This window comes from Physella acuta, unplaced genomic scaffold, assembly GCF_028476545.2.
Source record: "Physella acuta isolate Inbredline_101_S28 unplaced genomic scaffold, ASM2847654v3 ptg000502l, whole genome shotgun sequence".
In the NCBI taxonomy this organism is placed as follows: domain Eukaryota; kingdom Metazoa; phylum Mollusca; class Gastropoda; family Physidae; genus Physella; species Physella acuta.
Window position 1 is genome coordinate 891,104 of NW_026732021.1, and position 19,372 is coordinate 910,475.

Genomic DNA, 19,372 nt, shown 5'->3' on the forward strand with positions numbered 1-19,372 from the left:
TTAAGTGAGATGCCATGTACCATAAGTTAGGGGGGGAGGTTACTTTTTATCAGAGAGCTAGGCCCAGACAGAGTGAATTGAATCAAACCACTAAACAACTGTAACTATAACAACACACAACAGCTAACATACAGACAAAATGAATCAACTTAAAACATACACCAAGAAAAAAAACCACTTACTGTAAGACCTCCTGATTGAATGGGTTCTGTAAGTTGCCCAGAAATTCTCCAATCATTTGCTTACTGAGTCCTTTCCTTGAAATGAAAAATCTGGCCACACTTCTGGGGGAACTGTCCAAGAAATTGTTCTCTAGTAAAAAATCCAATCCTTTTTCTGGTTTTCTGTAGGGAGAAACATACAAATATACTGAGCTATCTGTAAACTCAATGATATTTACTTGAGGGAAACCATCTAGAAAGCAATGTTGAGTATAAAGCATTACTAAGAGAAACTGTAAAGAAAATAATGTTGAGTATAAATATATTTCTTGACATGACCAAATGGGTTAAGCTTTAAGAAGAATTAAATTGTGAATAAATGTGAGGTTGTATGTGTACTCACTTGTTGAATAAATTAAGTCCTATCCTGTACAGCCGCTTCCTCTGTTTATCATTGACTCTGGGCAGGGTCTGAGACTCTGGGGTGATGCTCATCCTGAGCTTGCGCTGGTAGCTGAGGGAAGTCTCGCTGCTGACACTGATGTTCTCCGTGCTGACGTTCTCAGAGCTCAGGGAGTTGCCCTCCACACTGTCAGCCTCGCTCGTCTCGGAGATGTTGCTCATCCTCTTCAGGTCCTGCTTGTCTGAGAGTGCCAACTTCTCTGGCATGGTCAGCTTCTCGCCTCCGTTGGACACCAGAGCCGCAGGGCCGTCACCTTTTCGCTTCCAGATGGGCGAGGTGTCTGACGAGCGAGTCGGGGGGACGACTGCCACGTTTGGGGACAGGTCTCTGTTCCTGTACTTGACCTGGGAGTTGGTCATGTAGAATTTCATCTGGGCTGCAGCCAGCTGTTCTTTGGTGTAGACAGGGCTGTCGGGGTCGGGCGAGCCGGGGTCTATTCTCACCTCCGGCGTGTCCTCTGCTATGTAGTCGGAGGGGTCTATGGAGATAGTCCTGAAGCTGTCAAACGACCCCCCGGGGGAGGACGAGATACGAGCCAGGTCAGAACTATAATCCAGATTAGACACCAACGATGAGGCGGATGGTCTGTTGCTCAGGGCCAACTGACCACTGCCGGACATGTCTTGGACACTGCTGCCCTCGCTGTGGAAGCTGTCTGTAAGAATGTCTGTTTCTTTACTCTCTAGGAGAGTCTCAAAGTCTACACTCTGTGGGTCCACGGCCGCATTTTCCAGGCCTTGTTCACTCATGTCCTGGTAGGGCCCCCTGTTCGATAGGTCCCCACTAGTGTAGGGCCCCCTGTTGGAGAGGTCCCCACTGCTGTAGGGCCCCCCACTGGAGGCACTCCCTTGACTGCTTACACTCCCACTCTTAGACCTGTTGCCACGGTTACCGTCCACATTAAATCCTGGATTACTGAAAGAGTTACGGCTCATGTGGCCATGGTGGACCTCCCTCCCGTAGGTGTACTCCACGCCCGCGTGACGGTCAAGTTTACGTTTACTCTCCACCCGCTGCACCCCCGCCCCTGAGCTACGGTCCCGCGCTACCTGTGGGTACCCAGGGGAGTCAGAGGCCCTACTAGAACTTTCGAACTCTGCCACCAGGCTGCGGATGTTGCGGGTGAAAGCCTCCCCCTCCCCGGGGATGTTGCCGTTGTCATCTGTGGCGGCACTGAGGTCCCCAGACAGGCGGTCAGTCCAGATGGTGTTGCTCCTGCCCAGCTCCGACAAGCGTTTGGACAGGCGGCGCTCGCCGTAGGAATGGCGCAGCTTCTCAAAGTTTTTGTTCATGCAATACTGCCTGAAGGCTCTCTGTATGGTCCGGGCAGCCCTTCTTGAGCGTATGGAGCCGCCATATTTTCTCTCTAGCATCTCAACCTGGGGAACAACAAGAGAACAATATCAGGGCACAGCTACAAGATGGTAGGCCATCAGATGGTAGGTACAAGATGGAAGGTCAACAAACGTACAAGTTGGTCGGTGGTTATAAAACTAATGTCGGATTTTAAAGATTGGTTTTGAAGTTTTTTGTATTATCGGTAACTAAACATTTATATTTCTTCATTCACTGAAAATGTCTTAAACGTGGTATAGCTAGGCAAAGTTTTGAGTACAACTACAACAAAGAGGAGTTTTCAGACGACTGATCATGAAGTTCTTGTACAGCCAATCAACGTTTGTCTTAAGAAAGTGAAACTTCAAGTTATAATTTAAGTTTCATGAAAATAAATAGACATTGAGTCTTTAAACGAAAAAAAAATTAAGTTCTCGGCAACTAAAAATATTAATTTTCTGATTTTTTTTGTTCAGGCCTAAATTTTTTTTTTCCTGACAGCTTTGATCGCAAAATCGAAAAAAAGCGCGATTTTCTAAGAATCCATGTCGACAATAATGATGGAACCACATCAAACTTGGCTACCTCCATTTACAAACACATGAGAGTGCATCTGTTGAGTTAAGCTGTTCTAACATTTCGTTGCATTCACGTATCACATAAATACAGCAATTTATCATCTCTAATGTATTAGCATCTTCATTATTCAGCAATATAACACACGACCATTATAACAAAAACTCTAACATTTTTTAAATACATTATTCAAATATGCACAGTATCCAAGAATCTAGCACATACTGAAAACATACATGTTTAGCTGTGTTAGAGCTCTACTTTAGGCCTAGGCTCAGAGAGAACAAGAACTAGTTTGTCACAACACTCAAGTGTAGCCACAAACTTTCCACTTGAGGCAAAGGATGACCTACATTCACGACAGAGAACAGCTCATGATCGGCGACACACACACAACACACATGACAACAACACAGCCATCAGACGCAGGTCAGTTGACGTAGCCACGAAAACAGGACAATGGCCAGATGACCTGATTTGACAGCGATTAGAATGACGTAAACAAATTAGCCCCCCCCCCCCACACCCTAATTAAAAGTTTGTAAAAACTAGCATACAAGCACAGTCATGACGTTAACATGAGCTAAGTGACGTCAACGTGTTTAAAGTGGTGACTAGAATGACGTCAGAACGTTTCCTGAATGTGTTAAAAACCGCCTGCTTGTGTTTTTTCTGTCAGCATGAAAACCTGTCACATCATAATGCTGTGTGACTTATGTTGGTATATGTTGTTGCTGCAGTATACTTCACATTTGACTGCTTCATACAACTGTGTCGTACCCACATGCTAATTAAATTAACAATACAACAATGTAATGAACTCACCTGCTAATTAACAATGTAAAGAACTCACCTGCTTATCATGCAGATCCTGAGAAAGTTGGTAGGAGCTTTGATGTGGCCTTGACCTCTTTATGACGTCATCGCTGCTATTTTTCAACGAGCGTTGCCGCTGGATTCGGCTGTGATTGTGGACGCTGTTCTGGCTGACCAGCTTCCCTCCCCTGGGGGACGAGTCTAGCCCACTTTGGCCGCGAGATGGCGTCTCATTGTAACCTTTGACCCCTGTCACACTGTAGAGGAAAAAAACATTGAAATTAATTTTCCAAACTGTCACATGAAATCAATTAGGTAACGTCACGGTTTATGTAATGACTATCAATATGGCGGCGAGATTTCATGAGATCTGACAGTTCATGTAAACAATGCCGGTACAGCACGTATCCACATCGTGGCGTTTAGCCGGCCATAACGGCCCCTGCAGGAAGACGATAAACGAACAACTTCCGGTGCTCGTGGTCCCACAAGTGTGCTGCTAGTTCACGCTGACCTACAGGAGTGACCAGCAGCCATTGACCACAGACTCTGTACCGTTTAGCGATGTTAAAGTCAGGGACAGGTCACAGAATCAAACCTTGAATTTGTACAACGGCTGTCTTTAACATTACGTAATGTAAGACCCAGGACTTAATTACAAGAATACATAATTGGTAACATTATCCATTATTAGATCCAAGATCCCCTCAATAAAAGTACTATTGAAAAAATACTGGACAAAGTCCTACATGTCCCAAGATAACATAGTTAAGTCAACATCGCTCAAAACATCACTCAACACATCCAACATCACACATCGCTCAACACATCAAACACGAGATGCACCCTACCCCAAACGGAGCCAGTAGACAGTCTATATCCAACGTCCCATGCCCATTTTTATTGCATCAAAAGGACAGACATTTCCGGTCTTGTCGCTGGGCCAACCTAGCAAGGCCATGACGTGTGACCCATACTTTACAACACAGAGTAAAGCATCCTTTACGTCCAGCAATTGACGTGTGACCCATACTTTACAACACAGAGAGTAAAGCATCCTTTACGTCGGAGCTAAGTCCGACAATTGAACACACATCCATTATCACGTCAAGTGTGTACTACACAACAACTGGATACATCCATCTTGACAGCAAGGATCCAGCAGCATCCATCATGATGGATGAGCCAGTTAGAGCGTGTAGCTGTGTATTCACCTGCTGACCCATTACCACGTCACATCTCATCTTACAGTGGATGGACCGACCAGTTGGCTTTAGTAGGGACGTGTGGAGTCTAGATCTACTAGAACTTAGGGACGTGTGGAGTCTAGATCTACTAGAACTTAGGGACGTGTGGAGTCTAGATCTACTACAACATTAGGGACGTGTGGAGTCTAGATCTACTACAACATTAGGGACGTGTGGAGTCTAGATCTACTACAACATTAGGGACGTGTGGAGTCTAGATTCAATACAACATTAGGGACGTGTGGAGTCTAGATCTACTACAACATTAGGGACGTGTGGAGTCTAGATCTACTACAACATTAGGGACGTGTGGAGTCTAGATCCAATACAACATTAGGGACGTGTGGAGTCTAGATCTACTACAACATTAGGGACGTGTGGAGTCTAGATCTACTACAACATTAGGGACGTGTGGAGTCTACATCCAATACAACATTAGGGACGTGTGGAGTCTAGATCTACTAGAACTTAGGGACGTGTGGAGTCTAGATCTACTACAACATAATGACATTAAGGACGTTTGGTTTAGATATATTACTATAAGATTATAAAATTAAAGACGTTTGGTGTAGAAATCACTAGAAGATTATAACATTAAGAACGTTTTGAGTCGAGATCACTAGCTGATTATAGTAGCTGTAAGGACGTTAGGACGGTGCTGACGTAGATATGACTAACATTATGGCAGTCATAAAAGTGGCACAACCCAATAAATCTGCATTAAGCAGCAAGACATTCACATAAACTACGTCACACTTATTTTATGCTCTAAAAACTACGTTAAACCGTATAATAGAAAAAATAATCAGTAGCCAGTTATATATAAAATATGTAGCATTACAGCTGCTGGTAATTCATTTTGGCCTATTTAGAATACTTTTTAAAAAAAAACTAAGTGTTTTTATGAATATTTTGTCTAATTTTAGGATATATATATATTTTAGGTATAAAGTATAATCGTCATATATAGTCGATATATAAGTGAGTTAATTTAATTGAAGTACTGGTAGGTTGATCGGTCGTTCTAGCATCTCGTAGTTAGGTGGATAATTAGGTAAACTTAGGACAGGTAACGAGATGTGACCACAAGTAATCAAACACATAGCCCTTGTGATTAAAAACCAAGTATCTTACACAGGTGTAATATTACTAGCAAAGCAATCAGCCAGACTAAAGTACATAAGCAATAAGTCATCAGTAAGCTAGATTGCAAGCTATGATTGAAACACAGTCACAAACAGCAGCAGATGTTGGCGCAAGATTTTCTGACTAAATAAAGGTAAAATACATGGCCTAAAACAATAAGAGGGTGGGGAAAATGGAACACAAATACACTGGAGGGTGGGGAAAATGGAACACAACTACACTGGAGGGTGGGGAAAATGGACAGATCGAGCACTGTTCCCACGTAGTGTGTAGTTAACAGTTTAGCATACAACATTACACAGGGGGAGGGGGTATATTTAGCTGCTTAAATGATAAATTAAAAAAAAAAAACATTTCGGATCAATTTTTGTACATTCCCGACTTCACTATGAAATATCCTTTAATATTAAAAGGAATATTGAATGAATAAAATGCTGATGTCTGCTCTCACAGTCAGAATGCCAGATTTTCATTGCAACATGACCGCTCTACTTGCGTCAAGATGTTTCTATTTTTGGTGGCCGTTATATCTATTTCTGTTTTCATGTTTTTATCATCTCAGCGATTTTAATGTCTGCTGCCAAGGTCAACAACCAGTCTACAGAAGTTGGTGGTTCAGGTAGAATTAACTGCCGCAGGATGCGGTGGTTCTAGCTGGCTGATGTGGTTCTAGCTGGCTGATGTGGTTCTAGCTAGACGATGTAGTGTTGCTAGCTAGACGATATAGTGGCGCTAGCTAGACGATGTAGTGGTGCTAGCTAGACGATGTAGTGGCACTAGCTGATGTTAGGAGAGAGTTGGCAACCCTGCCTATAGCCAGATGTTTTGCTGACCTAGCTGTCATGCACCTATAGCCAGATGCTGACATAGCTGTCATACTCCAGCCGAAAACTAGCCATATCCATACACATACAGGAAGTAAAAAAAAATCTGTTCAGCTTTGCTAAGTAAATTAATCCTTCCCGCAGGCTCCACAGAATTACAGGTAAGATGATGAGTAATACCTGTCAGTTGGTAGCGGAACAGCTTGGCTAATACGTGCAGAAAGGGGCGAGTGTAGGTGAATTAAACATTGCTTACATCAAGGTAGAAAATTGTTTTAAAAAACAAACTTTACATTAAAGAAAATGGATGAGGGTGAAGGTGGTAAACCCATCTGAGGCCTATCAGGCCGCGTGGGGTGAAGTGAGGTAGATAAATGAGGTAAACTCAGGTAGATAAATGAGGTAAGCTCAGGCCGGGAGGTGGGGTAAACTTTACGAGAGGTGTTATGGGTAAACGCGGGAACGATGAGAGCATTAATGGAACAAGCAGACGACACAGGCTCCTGGTCCGGACATCCAGCGCTCACACCTGATTAATGCTTTAAATAACATTGGTTCAGCTTCAGGCATTAAAGTACAGCTAGCATTTTACGACCGCTACTAAATTACACCCCAAATGACCTTTAACCTGGGAAGGGGGGGGGAAGAAAGGACGGCTTGTAGCAAACAAGTGTTGAATCCCATCCCCGCTTCACACACACAGACTATGTTGTGTGTCTGATCTTATGACAGACTATGTGTCTGATCTTATGACTGACAGACTAACCAACAACCATAGGATGAATGTACTTAATTCAACATAGCACCCTATTTTCCCATTAGGGACCGATAATGGACAGTCAAAATCTGGGTGTTAGTGCTAGGGTTAGAACTAAAGTTATGGTTAGTCGAGACAACAGCAAGCAAGGTCAGAGATTGGTTTATTACCAGCAATTAAAATTAGCATGTTTAAAGTATACAATGTATAGACATGATCGGACGCTGGGTGAAATGAAAATCTGGCCAACAACTAAAGTTATAAAAACTGAACTGGATGAAGGAAACGGATGATCAAGCCAATTGGCTGAGTGGTTTTTTTAACTCGACATTTTATGACAGTAAAACTATTGTCAGTTTCGCTTCCGCTTCACCCAACAGCAGACCTTTGAACTCTACACATTGGCAATCTTACACGCCAGTGAACGAAATGTTAACACACATATACACCAGTGAACGAAATTTTAACACACATACACACCAGTGAACGAAATGTTAATATACATACACACCAGTGAACGAAATGTTAACATACATACACACCACTGGACGAAATGTTAACATACACACACACACACACACACACACCAGTGAATGAAATGTACAAACGCATACACGCGCACACACACACACTCACACACACACACCAGTTCACTTAGTGCACAGTTTACAAAATGATCGACGCTGTTGACCTTTGAAAATATACCGATCCAAATCACGAACATTCAGATCCAATATTAAAATAAAAAAATTTAAAAAATAAAAATCGCCATAACGTTTAAAGACAGTCAAAAATAATAAACCCACGAGATTACAGCCCCCCCCCCCCACTACTCCTCCCCACGGGTCTGTCCGTCACTGTCTATTTGAGGTGTCAGTCGCTGCACCGCTTGACCTTTCCGACAGCGTGAGATGAATGAGCGACCTGTCCCAGAGTTACGGTCCCTGTCCCAGAGTTACGGTCCCTGTCCCAGAGTTACGGTCCCTGTCCCAGAGTTACGGTCCCTGTCCCAGAGTTACGGTCCCTGTCCCAGAGTTACGGTCCCTGTCCCAGAGTTACGGTCCCTGTCCAAGAGTTACGGTCCCTGTCCCAGAGTTACGGTCCCTGTCCAAGAGTTATGGTCCATGCCCAAGAATGCACAATGATTGACACAGTCCCGGGTCATTCTAACTTGGGCCCTTCGGACTTGGGTTAAGAAATCCCGAAACATCAAGTACATAATTGGGAGCGTCTGGTTGACAAAAGCGCCAGTAAAAACTAAAAGAGAGACCGGATACTCTGCTGTGTGTAAAACAAAGTGTCACGAGTCCGTGTGACGTCAGTGATCTCCCGACCAACTTGACAGGGAGACAACATCTAGACTGGCGGCCATGTTGCCGGCTGCCCCAGCGTTTGGCCTGATCTCTCAATTGCCACTGTAGGACCAGTTTCCGCATTACTTGAGTCTCCGACACTTGGGGGACCCGGGCTGGGAGTCACAGGGTCGGAAATTAAAGTTATAAATAGCCTACACTTGACTGATTAGTGAAGAACTCGCACAAGACAACGTATGGACGACATGAGGGTAACATAGGGTCGTGTCCTTGTCAGCAGAATATTCTTAAGATGAATGTTTACAGTAACAAACAAACAAACAATTTTCTATCAAGATGGAACGGATGGATGTGTGAGGGACGAGTTAACAACACTTCTTATGTCAGATGCCTTTAAAAAAGTGTTAGAACTAGCAAATCTTGTAACTGGTACATACATTTGTGAAAGTAAAAATTACAAGATTCTAACAGACCACGTAATAAAAAAGTAAGAGGGAGGGGGGGGGCAGGAGATAGGCCAACATACATTCATACATTAGTGTTTAAAACGTTTCTTAACTAGACGTTTTAACAGACATTTTATTTCAACCTTTGTGGGTGGAGGTGGGGGGTACAGAGGTTTGTGTACGACTGTGTACATCAGTAGACTACACGCTATACCAGCTAGTACACCAGTATACAGTATACCAGCTAGTACACCAGTATACAGTATACCAGCTAGTACACCAGTATACAGTATACCAGCTAGTACACCAGTATACAGTATACCAGCTAGTACAACAGTATACAGTACAACAGTATACAGTATACCAGCTAGTACACCAGTATACAGTATACCAGCTAGTACACCAGTATACAGTATACCAGCTAGTGCACCAGTATACAGTATACCAGCTAGTACGCCACTACACCAGCTTGAGTACTACGGTTTAGCTCAAACATGCAAGTATGTGAGTTAATACCGTAAGGTACACTTGCAATAGTAGGATTGGGTAAAACAAAAATACATATTTACTCGAATACGCTGCTCCTTTACAAAAGATTTAACGCGAAAACTGATGCCACACAGGTGCATTCGCCAATGTGCAAGAAAATAAAACATACACAGATCGCTAAAAAGCAAACATCGAGCCCCTACACGGATGGGGGGGGGGGTGAAGAAAAAGTCCAACTTACATCAAGCGTGTTATGTCCAGCAGACCTGTGGCTAACATCATCCCAACACCATCCTACATCCCAACACCATCCTACATCCTCCACACAACACCCTACACACACGGGCCCGCACGAGCCGACACACAGCCTGTAGTTACCAACATGACTCACGTCTACCAGACCACAGACAGGTAAATATCCAGGTGGTACAACAAGATGGAAGAAAGGTATTATCTTTCCTCACGCAGACGCCGCACAATTCTCTCCCCTGGCTTGTACTGAGAGGAAAGAAGGGCTCCGGCCACAAGGGTCATCTGACCACCTCAGTGTCCACACACCCTAAATCGCACTAACCGGGTCAATGACCCGAGCCCTACGCTTGTTGAGCCAACGACATGAGATACGAGCCTTGTCCAGTCTTATCTGGCAACCCTGACCTCGCTATCGGAGCCGTAACTTCCTGGCAACTTAACGGTGGAACATCACGCTGGCAACCCCAGGTTGGAAGTGGGCATCCCGAGGTAAGCACTGGCAACCCGAGGTTGGCAATGGCAACACAAGGTTGGAAGTGGCAACACAAGGTTGGAAGTGGCAACCCGAAGTTGGTGCTAGCTACCCAAGTTAACCAGAAAAAAAAAAACATCGCCAGAAAATGAGCCAAAACTTTGAAATATTTATTTTTAAAATTCCGAAGATGCTACAATCAAATGTTCCATCAGTTAAAAAAGTTTTTTTTAACTATGTAGGAAGAATATATAGATTTCAGACAGCCCTCACCTACATAAAACAAAGATTTCAGACACCTATGCGAAACGTGCCAATAACAAACTGAGTTTAAAGATAAACTACAAATTCTGTGTTGTACATTTATAGGCGATAGTAAACTAATGAGTCAGTTGAAAAACAACCCATTATGAAACTTAATGTCCGTGTATGTACAGGTACGTAGTAGGTCAGTCAACTTTATACCTGATAACTTTCGCCACATAACTTTAAAGATAACATTTCTAACTTTATCCCTCATCTAAGACAGCCTCCCCCCCCCCCCCCCCCCCCGTGTGGAGAGACCCAAGCACGGCTCGTGCCGGTTATCCGGTTATCAGACATAACGTTTCAACATTTGATAAGATTTTTTTTTGTTGACGTGCTTTGGCTCACCGATGTGGATTTATCTAACGTTAGAGAAACGGATTTGTGCCAGACACTCGTAACTTGGATTTGTGCCAGAAAGTGGAAAGTTGGATTTGTGCCAATCAGTTAAAAGGTCTTTAAAAAGTAAGGAAAGTTGGATTTGTGCCAAACAGTATCAAGTTGGATTTGTGCCAATAAGTTGAAAGGTCTTTTAAAAGTAAGGAAAGTTGGATTTGTGCCAAACAGTATCAAGTGGGATTTGTGCCAATAAGTTGAAATGTCTTTTAAAAGTAAGGAAAGTTGGATTTGTGCCAAACAGTATCAAGTTGGATTTGTGCCAATAAGTTGAAAGGTCTTTTTAAAGTAAGGAAAGTTGGATTTGGCCAAACAGTATCAAGTTGGATTTGTGCCAATAAGTTAAAAGGTCTTTTAAAAGTAAGGAAAGTTGGATTTGTGCCAGGAAGTGGAAATGTCTAGAACCAGCACGTAAAATTATTTTAATTATTTCCATGAGATGAATAATCCTCACTGGGCTTAATTAGATGTAACTTTAATAAAAAAAAAAAGATAAGATTAAAGATGTACAGGTGGAGAATTTAATTAGGCTACCTACACAAAACATCAATTTGTCAAGATGGAAGAGCTTTAGACCCATGTGTGAATATAATTTATTCTAGAATATGCCAAACCTATTGCATGAAAGTAATGGAAGTAATGAAAATGATGAAAGTGACGTGGACCCGCCAGCGATAAAGTTATACATCACACTCAACCCCATAAACACCATAATGGTTAGAGTGAACCCAGTTCAATTGAAGCAACATGATCTCAAAAGGCTCAAATTTCACCCACTTAAAAAAGGTGAAAGGTCACAGAGCTAGTGACGTGCTAATGTATACTGACACACGAGAGTGACTCCCCCCTCATAGATGTCTTTACTATGGCCAGCCTTGGCTACCATATTTGGGCAGTAAAGTTACCTATGGTAATAGCAAGTAATTAAAGCAGACACAAAGGCAGGTGGTCAGTCAATGTATTGAATTAGTTTACAACTAGATAACAAACACACTAGTTAGCAAGCGACTACCTCACATAAACAATGGCAGTCCTCAGTCCTCTATTTGATAGACTGTTTCACACACATTCTACGGTATGTCTGACACCTTCTACTGTATGTGTGTTTCACACATCTTCTACTGTGTGTTTAACACACCTACTCTGTGCGTGTTTCACACAACTTCTACTCTGTGTGTTTCACACAAGTTCAACTGTGTGTGTATTTCACACACCTTCTACGGTGTGTGTGTTTCACACAGCTTCTACTGTGTGTGTATTTCACACACCTTTTACTGTGTGTGTATTTCACACTACTCTGTGTGTGTTTCACACACCTACTCTGTGTGTGTTTCACACATCTACTGTGTGTGTGTTTCACACATCTACTGTGTGTGTGTTTCACACATCTTCTACTGTGTGTTTCAACTGTGTGTGTGTTTCACACAGCTACTAATCTGTGTGTGTTTCACACAACTTCTACTGTGTGTGTGTTTCACACAACTTCTACTGTGTGTGTATTTCACACACCTTTTACTGTGTGTGTATTTCACACACCTTTTACTGTGTGTGTATTTCACACACCTTTTACTGTGTGTGTATTTCACACACCTTTTACTGTGTGTGTATTTCACACACCTTCTACTGTGTGTGTTTCACACACCTTTTACTGTGTGTGTATTTCACACACCTTTTACTGTGTGTGTATTTCACACACCTTTTACTGTGTGTGTATTTCACACACCTTTTACTGTGTGTGTATTTCACACACCTTTTACTGTGTGTGTATTTCACACACCTTCTACTGTGTGTGTTTCACACAGCTTCCACCGTGTGTGTGTTTCACACACCTACTGTGTGTTTGTGTGTTTCACACACCTTCTACTGTTTGTGTTATACCTTCTACTGTGTGTGTGATCCACACAGCTTCTACTGAGTGTGTTAGACGCAGCTTCTAATGTGTTCATACAGCTATTGGCGATGTGACGACCCCACGATTTATGTATCGTTATTGGCTGTGTCCACTTAAGACAATGTGACACAGATAACCGATAGCTCATTAGACAACTGACTAAATATCAAAGTATGAAACTGCGACAGGTAAACATTTGTACCTTACTTTAGAGCAGGTAAAAAGAAAAGTTTGAACATTACCTGTCAACGGGAGACAGCCACAGTGCGAACTCCTTGCGCGAGCCATCCTAACGGCGAACAGGGGAAGGTAAGTTTAAACCAGGAGCTAAGCCATCACTGGCTAATGGGGGAAATAGACCAAGTTTGGTAGAGGGGGGGGGGGGCTGTTGGTGCACCTTATCAAGGGCGACAGGATAAAAAACGAACCAAGTACCCCCCCCCCCACACACACACACACACAGTGCGCTATAGAAGCCATTAAGTTCACCATCAAGCAACTTGTTTACATTAGCAAGATTTTAACCTCCAACCAAATGTTTACATTAGTAAGATTTAACATTCAATCAAATATTTACATGCAAATTGATATTAATACTTTAGTAAGATCCTAATCACAAATTGCATCGTAGCCGACATATAACTAGAACCAATGTGTTCTAGTATGATGTGTTCTAGTATGATGTGTTATTTTCTGATGTGTTCTAGTCTGATGTGTTCTACCATCAGTTTTCACTAAACTACCATCTAGTATCACGGAACAGCAACACGGGCCACCAACATATAAGGGGGGGGGGGGGAGGTAAATGCACGTGACGCCACATGGCCCCACAAGGCAAGTTTTAATCTTCTTACAAGTCTGGCAGCGAAATGAGCCTGCTGGGACTAAGTTGACTGGCTCTAACCGTCCCTTCATCGTCTGCCTGCTAGTCTGATGGTCGCCCCTTGCCCCAACTTAGATGTAATCAACAAGAGAAAAAGTACCTTAATTACAGCGATACTCACACAAGTATTGAACTGTCTGTGATATCGATACTTACACAAGTATTACTGTCTGTGATGTCGATACTTACACAAGTATTGAACAGTCTGTTGATATCGATACTCACACAAGTATTACTGTCTGTTGGTATCGATACTCACACAAGTATTACTTTCTACTGGTATCGATACTCACACAAGTATTACTGTCTATTGATATCGATACTCACACAAGCATTACTTTCTACTGGTATCGATACTCACACAAGAAATACAGTACTGCTCATTGATAGTTGATTTGATTGTTTAATGGTTGCTTTGATGTTTCTTTTATGTTTGCTTGTTAGTTTAATAATTCGCATGATTTTTGTTTATTGTTTAATTAATAATTGGGTTGATGATGTGCTTGTTAATTCAACTAATCGTTGGTTTGATGGTGTCAACTTTTTCATTGTAACATTTAGTCAATTTAACTGCGTGCCCAAATAAAGGTTTACACAAGGGATATAACCCATTTTTTAAACTATCTGCGCCAAAGCGTTAGGCAAGGGAGAGTTGTTTCAAGGGGAAGTGATCAGATTTGTAGGCCTACATAGGCAGTATTCGACTTCAGTTAGCTATAAACAAAATATTACGTTTCTGTTTTGTTTACAAACGTGCCAACATTCACAAAAAAATAACATAAGAAACTGAAAACTCAAGATCTATACAACTCAGCCATGTTTCAATGAATTAATAGATGTTCTGCTTTATAGGTCTAGACAAAGCTGAACAGCAGTTACCATACCTCTAGGTCTAGTCACAACAGCTACCACACCTCTAGGTCTAGACACAACAGCTACCACACCTCTAGGTCTAGACACAACAGCTACCACATCTCTAGGTCTAGACACAACAGCTACCACACCTCTAGGTCTAGACACAACAGCTACCAAACCTCTAGGTCTAGACACAACAGCTACCACACCTCTAGACACAACAGCTACCACACCTTTAGGTCTAGACACAACAGCTACCACACCTCTAGGTCTAGACACAACAGCTACCACACCTCTAGGTCTAGACACAACAGCTACCACACCTCTAGGTCTAGACACAACAGCTACCACATCTCTAGGTCTAGACACAACAGCTACCACACCTCTAGGTCTAGACACAACAGCTACCACACCTCTAGGTCTAGACACAACAGCTACCACACCTCTAGGTCTAGACACAACAGCTACCACACCTCTAGGTCTAGAAACAACAGCTACCACACCTCTAGACACAACAGCTACCGTACCTCCATTTTCTTTGACCAGGCACTGTTGGTCCTGACCAATTCCCAGAATTGGGAAGTCCCGAGCCAATTTGCGGGGATTCCCAATGAATGGCCGATGGCGGTTGACTTTGGCGCCGTTGTGGCGGCGGGGGAGGCTGTGGTTTGGGCTTGCTGGGCGACGACTGCTGTTTGTGTGGTGGCAGGGTCTGCTGCGGTTGGTTGGAGGCGGTAAGAATCAAAGAGTCACAGATGTCAGCAAATCTCTGCGTCATTTCTGACAGTAACACATGCAGATTCGGCGTCAGGATAGAGTCAGCACCATGATGAACGATCAGGTCAATATCCGGGTTCACACCGATGCACAACGCGACACGGTGCACCAGTGCAGCTGCGCACAAGTGTTAATCAATAGTTGTTTTCATTAACAAAGTAGTCGGCGCGACGTCACAAATCTGCCAAGATAACAAATAGCCATCACAGGTAGTGACCCAGGGGTACAGCACAGGCAGGGAGGGATGACCCAGGGGTAAAGCACAGGTAGGGACCCAGGGGTAAAGCACAGGTAGGGACCCAGGGGTACAGCACAGGTAGGGAGGAGCCCATGGTTATAGCACAGGTAATGAGCGCCACATCTCGACCGCCAATCAAACGATAAGGAGAGAGGTATGGTGGGGGGGGGGGGGGGGGGGGTAGGTCCACTAAAACGAACTCACGTTAATTGAATCAATAAATCGATTTCCGCAGCTTGTAGTGGTAGTGGCTTAAGTGACGTGGCTATTTTTAGATCAAACTAGCAACGTCACGATACCGTACACTCTATAAACACAGAATGCACGACCCGACGACAGCACAATTTAAACCACCTCGACAACCTGATGTTTTAATACGCCAACCACTGACAACCTTTATCAACTGTCAGTCACTACACGACGTTTGATGTCAGTCACTACACGACGTTAGTTTCAACTGTCAGTCACTACCAAAAATGTGTTTAATAGTTAAACATAGCTGGCAGTGTACAAAGAGGTGTTTACTTCACTGCTAATAAGCATTTATTTTTTTTATTATTATGTTGATCTTAGAAACAGCCACCGTGGCAAGTGCTCGCATAAAAAAAAAATTGTTCACTTTAATTTTCAACTTTTTTTTCTCTTCAAAAAAAAAAAAAAAAAAAACAATTCCACCTCCTCCGAACCAATATCAGAAATTAAAAATGGAAATTGAAGAGGAAAACTGTGAAAATTTAAATTCGTTCCATCAGCCACCGTTAATGAGAATCGAATACGATGTGGATCGCGTCCCGTGGACAAAATGTCCATTTGTCCGATTGGTTGCCACACTCCAACAAGGATTCTAATGGGAGAGGGGGACGCATTGATTTGTCGTCCAGCGCCAGTTTACATCGTGGAGGTAGTAGCTGACCATTGTTTGTCACTGGCGTTAATTGTAGGGAACAACAGGCATGGTCCAGCGGGTCAAACAGGCCTACAGTAGGGTGAAACAGGCCTACAGTAGGGTGAAACAGGCCTACAGTAGGGTGAAACAGGCCTACAGTAGGGTGAAACAGGCCTACAGTAGGGTGAGACAAGCCTACAGTATGGTGAGACAAGCCTACAGTATGGTGAGACAAGCCTACAGTATGGTGAAACAGGCCTACAGTAGGGTGAAACAGGCCTACAGTAGGGTGAAACATGCCTACAGTATTTTGAAACAGGCCTACAGTAGGGTGAAACAGGCCTACAGTAGGGTGAAACAGGCCTACAGTATTTTGAAACAGGCCTACAGTAGGGTGAAACAGGCCTACAGTAGGGTGAAACAGGCCTACAGTATGGTGAAACAGGCCTACAGTATGGTGAAACAGGCCAACAGTATGGTGAAACAGGCCTACAGTAGGGTGAAACAGGCCTACAGCATGGTGAAACATGCCTACAGTAGGGTGAAACAGGCCTACAGTATGGTGAAACAGGCCTGCAGTAGGGTGAAACAGGCCTACAGTATGGTGAAACATGCCTACAGTATTTTGAAACAGGCCAACAGTAGGGTGAAACATGCAGGACTACAGTTAGGCCGCCTGTTGTTGCTAAGGCCACCCTCTGTTGTTGCTAAGGCCACCCTCTGTTGTTGCTAAGGCCACCGCCTGTTGTTGCTAAGGCCACCGCCTGTTGTTGTTAAGGCCACCGCCTGTTGTTGCTAAGGCCACCGCCTGTTGTTGTTAAGGCCACCGCCTGTTGTTGCTAAGGCCACCGCCTGTTGTTGCTAAGGCCACCGCCTGTTGTTGCTAAGGCCACCGCCTGTTGTTGTTAAGGCCACCGCCTGTTGTTGTTAAGGCCACCGCCTGTTGTTGCTAAGGCCACCGCCTGTTGTTGCTAAGGCCACCGCCTATTGTTACTAAGGCCACCGCCTGTTGTTACTAAGGCCACCGCCTGTTGTTGCTAAGGCCACCGCCTATTGTTACTAAGGCCACCGCCTATTGTTACTAAGGCCACCGCCTGTTGTTACTAAGGCCACCGCCTGTTGTTGCTAAGGCCACCGTCTGTTGTTGCTAAGGCCACCGCCTGTTGTTGCTAAGGCCACCGCAAGCTGTTTAATTGACCACTTCAATTGACGTTTCAATCCCCTCACCTTCGCTATTAAATAAACTGCTTTAGACATGACTTCTGTCATCTCCCTTTAATAGTATTTTAAGCCACGATTGGTCGTCTGCTGTAGGTGTGACATAAATCGTAGGGGTGGGTGGCATAAATCGTAGGGGTGGGTGGCATAAATCGTAGGGGTGGGTGGCATAAATCGTAGGGGTGGGTGGCATAAATCGTAGGGGTGGGTGGCATAAATCGTAGGGGTGGGTGGCATAAATCGTAGGGGTGGGTGTCAGAAATCGTAGGGGTGGGTGGCATAAATCGTAGGGGTGGGTGTCAGAAATCGTAGGGGTGGGTGGCATAAATCGTAGGGGTGGGTGTCAGAAATCGATGCGTAAAACGATGCCCCTATTTCTCCATGTTAAATAGGACAGAGGATCGATACACACCAATCTCCTTTAGGCTTGCAGGGGGGGGGGGGGGGGAAGTCAAGTCTGACTGATCTGTTGGAATAAGTCAAGTCTGACTGGTCTGATGGAATAAGTCAAGTCTGACTGGTCTGATGGAATACGTCAAGTCTGACTGATCTGTTGGAAGAAGTCAAGTTTTATCCTATTCAAGATTTAGACCACATAAAGTCAACAGCCCACAAAAATGACCGAGGCGAGTGGCCCACATCAACGGTCAGTGGACTGACCATCAGAGACTATCACCATTAAGTAAGGAACAAAATTGCGTGCATACGGGGGGGGGGGGGGGGTGGTGGTATCTACGGACGAGGGTGTGTGGGTGACTATGGACGTGGGTGTGTGTGTCTATTGACGTGGGTGTGTGGGTGTCTATGGACGTGTGTGTGTGTGTCTATCGACGTGGGTGTGTGGGTGTCTATGGACGTGTGTGTGAGTGTCTATCGACGTGGGTGTGTGTGTGTGTCTATGGATGTGTGTGTCAATGAATGTACGTAAAAAGATAGAATGAAGAAAGCTGTAGTAAAGTTGGAAACGAGTTTGATATTTTTTTATCATAAAGACTTCACTGCATAAAGAAAATCCCTCGCTCCCTGGAGAACGTTACACTATGAAACTGGGTAAAATGTGCACACACCAGTTCTCCATCAACACGCGGATTATAGGGATAATCCCCCGATAATCCCGAGATTAACACTACTACCAACAAACGCCGCACAAATGAAGAAACCGATGCTTCAACACACCTGATAACAAAACGTAACCACTCGACGAATCAAAGGAAACACGAACCGGCAGGCTCAGTAACGCACGGCCAAAGCCATGGAAATCACGGGTAATCTATGAGCACAGTTCAATATTTTAGACTGCTAACTCCTCCAAGATAAGTGGCGACAGTCTGCACTTTGATACAGAAACACCGGCTAGATGGACCTTACAGCTGGTGTAGGTTGGCTCCTATCTAACAGTCCACACAATGAAGCTATAGGATCCTGCTAGCTGTGACAGCTAAACTGGCTAGCTGGAGCTACACCCACGGCCAGAACTGTTTTATTGATTCAACAAGTCCCTCCCTCCCTCCCGCCCCACCCCTCCCTCCCGCACGCGCTCACTTGTTGGGGTGAGAGCTCTCATCGATTGGTTTTCCTAGCGGTGTGTCAACTCGTGGTCCACGCCGAGGGTTTGATCCTGGGGT

The 19,372-nt window shown here is 44.0% G+C and overlaps 1 protein-coding gene across 11 annotated transcripts in view; it reads right to left on the minus strand.

Annotated features, from left to right (window-relative positions):
* The window catches only part of LOC131944644 (IQ motif and SEC7 domain-containing protein 1), a 74,609-nt gene that overhangs the window by 13,838 nt on the left and 41,399 nt on the right, over nt 1-19,372 (minus strand). For 4 of the 11 annotated variants that reach the window (XM_059305385.1, XM_059305387.1, XM_059305386.1 and 1 more), the window contains 3 exons: nt 3,389-3,608; nt 565-2,003; nt 183-344 (listed from right to left, as the gene is read on the minus strand). In XM_059305385.1, the coding sequence (XP_059161368.1) occupies nt 183-344; nt 565-2,003; nt 3,389-3,608 (1,821 nt within the window). The other 7 variants (XR_009387060.1, XM_059305391.1, XM_059305384.1 and 4 more) reach the window with 6 other exon arrangements.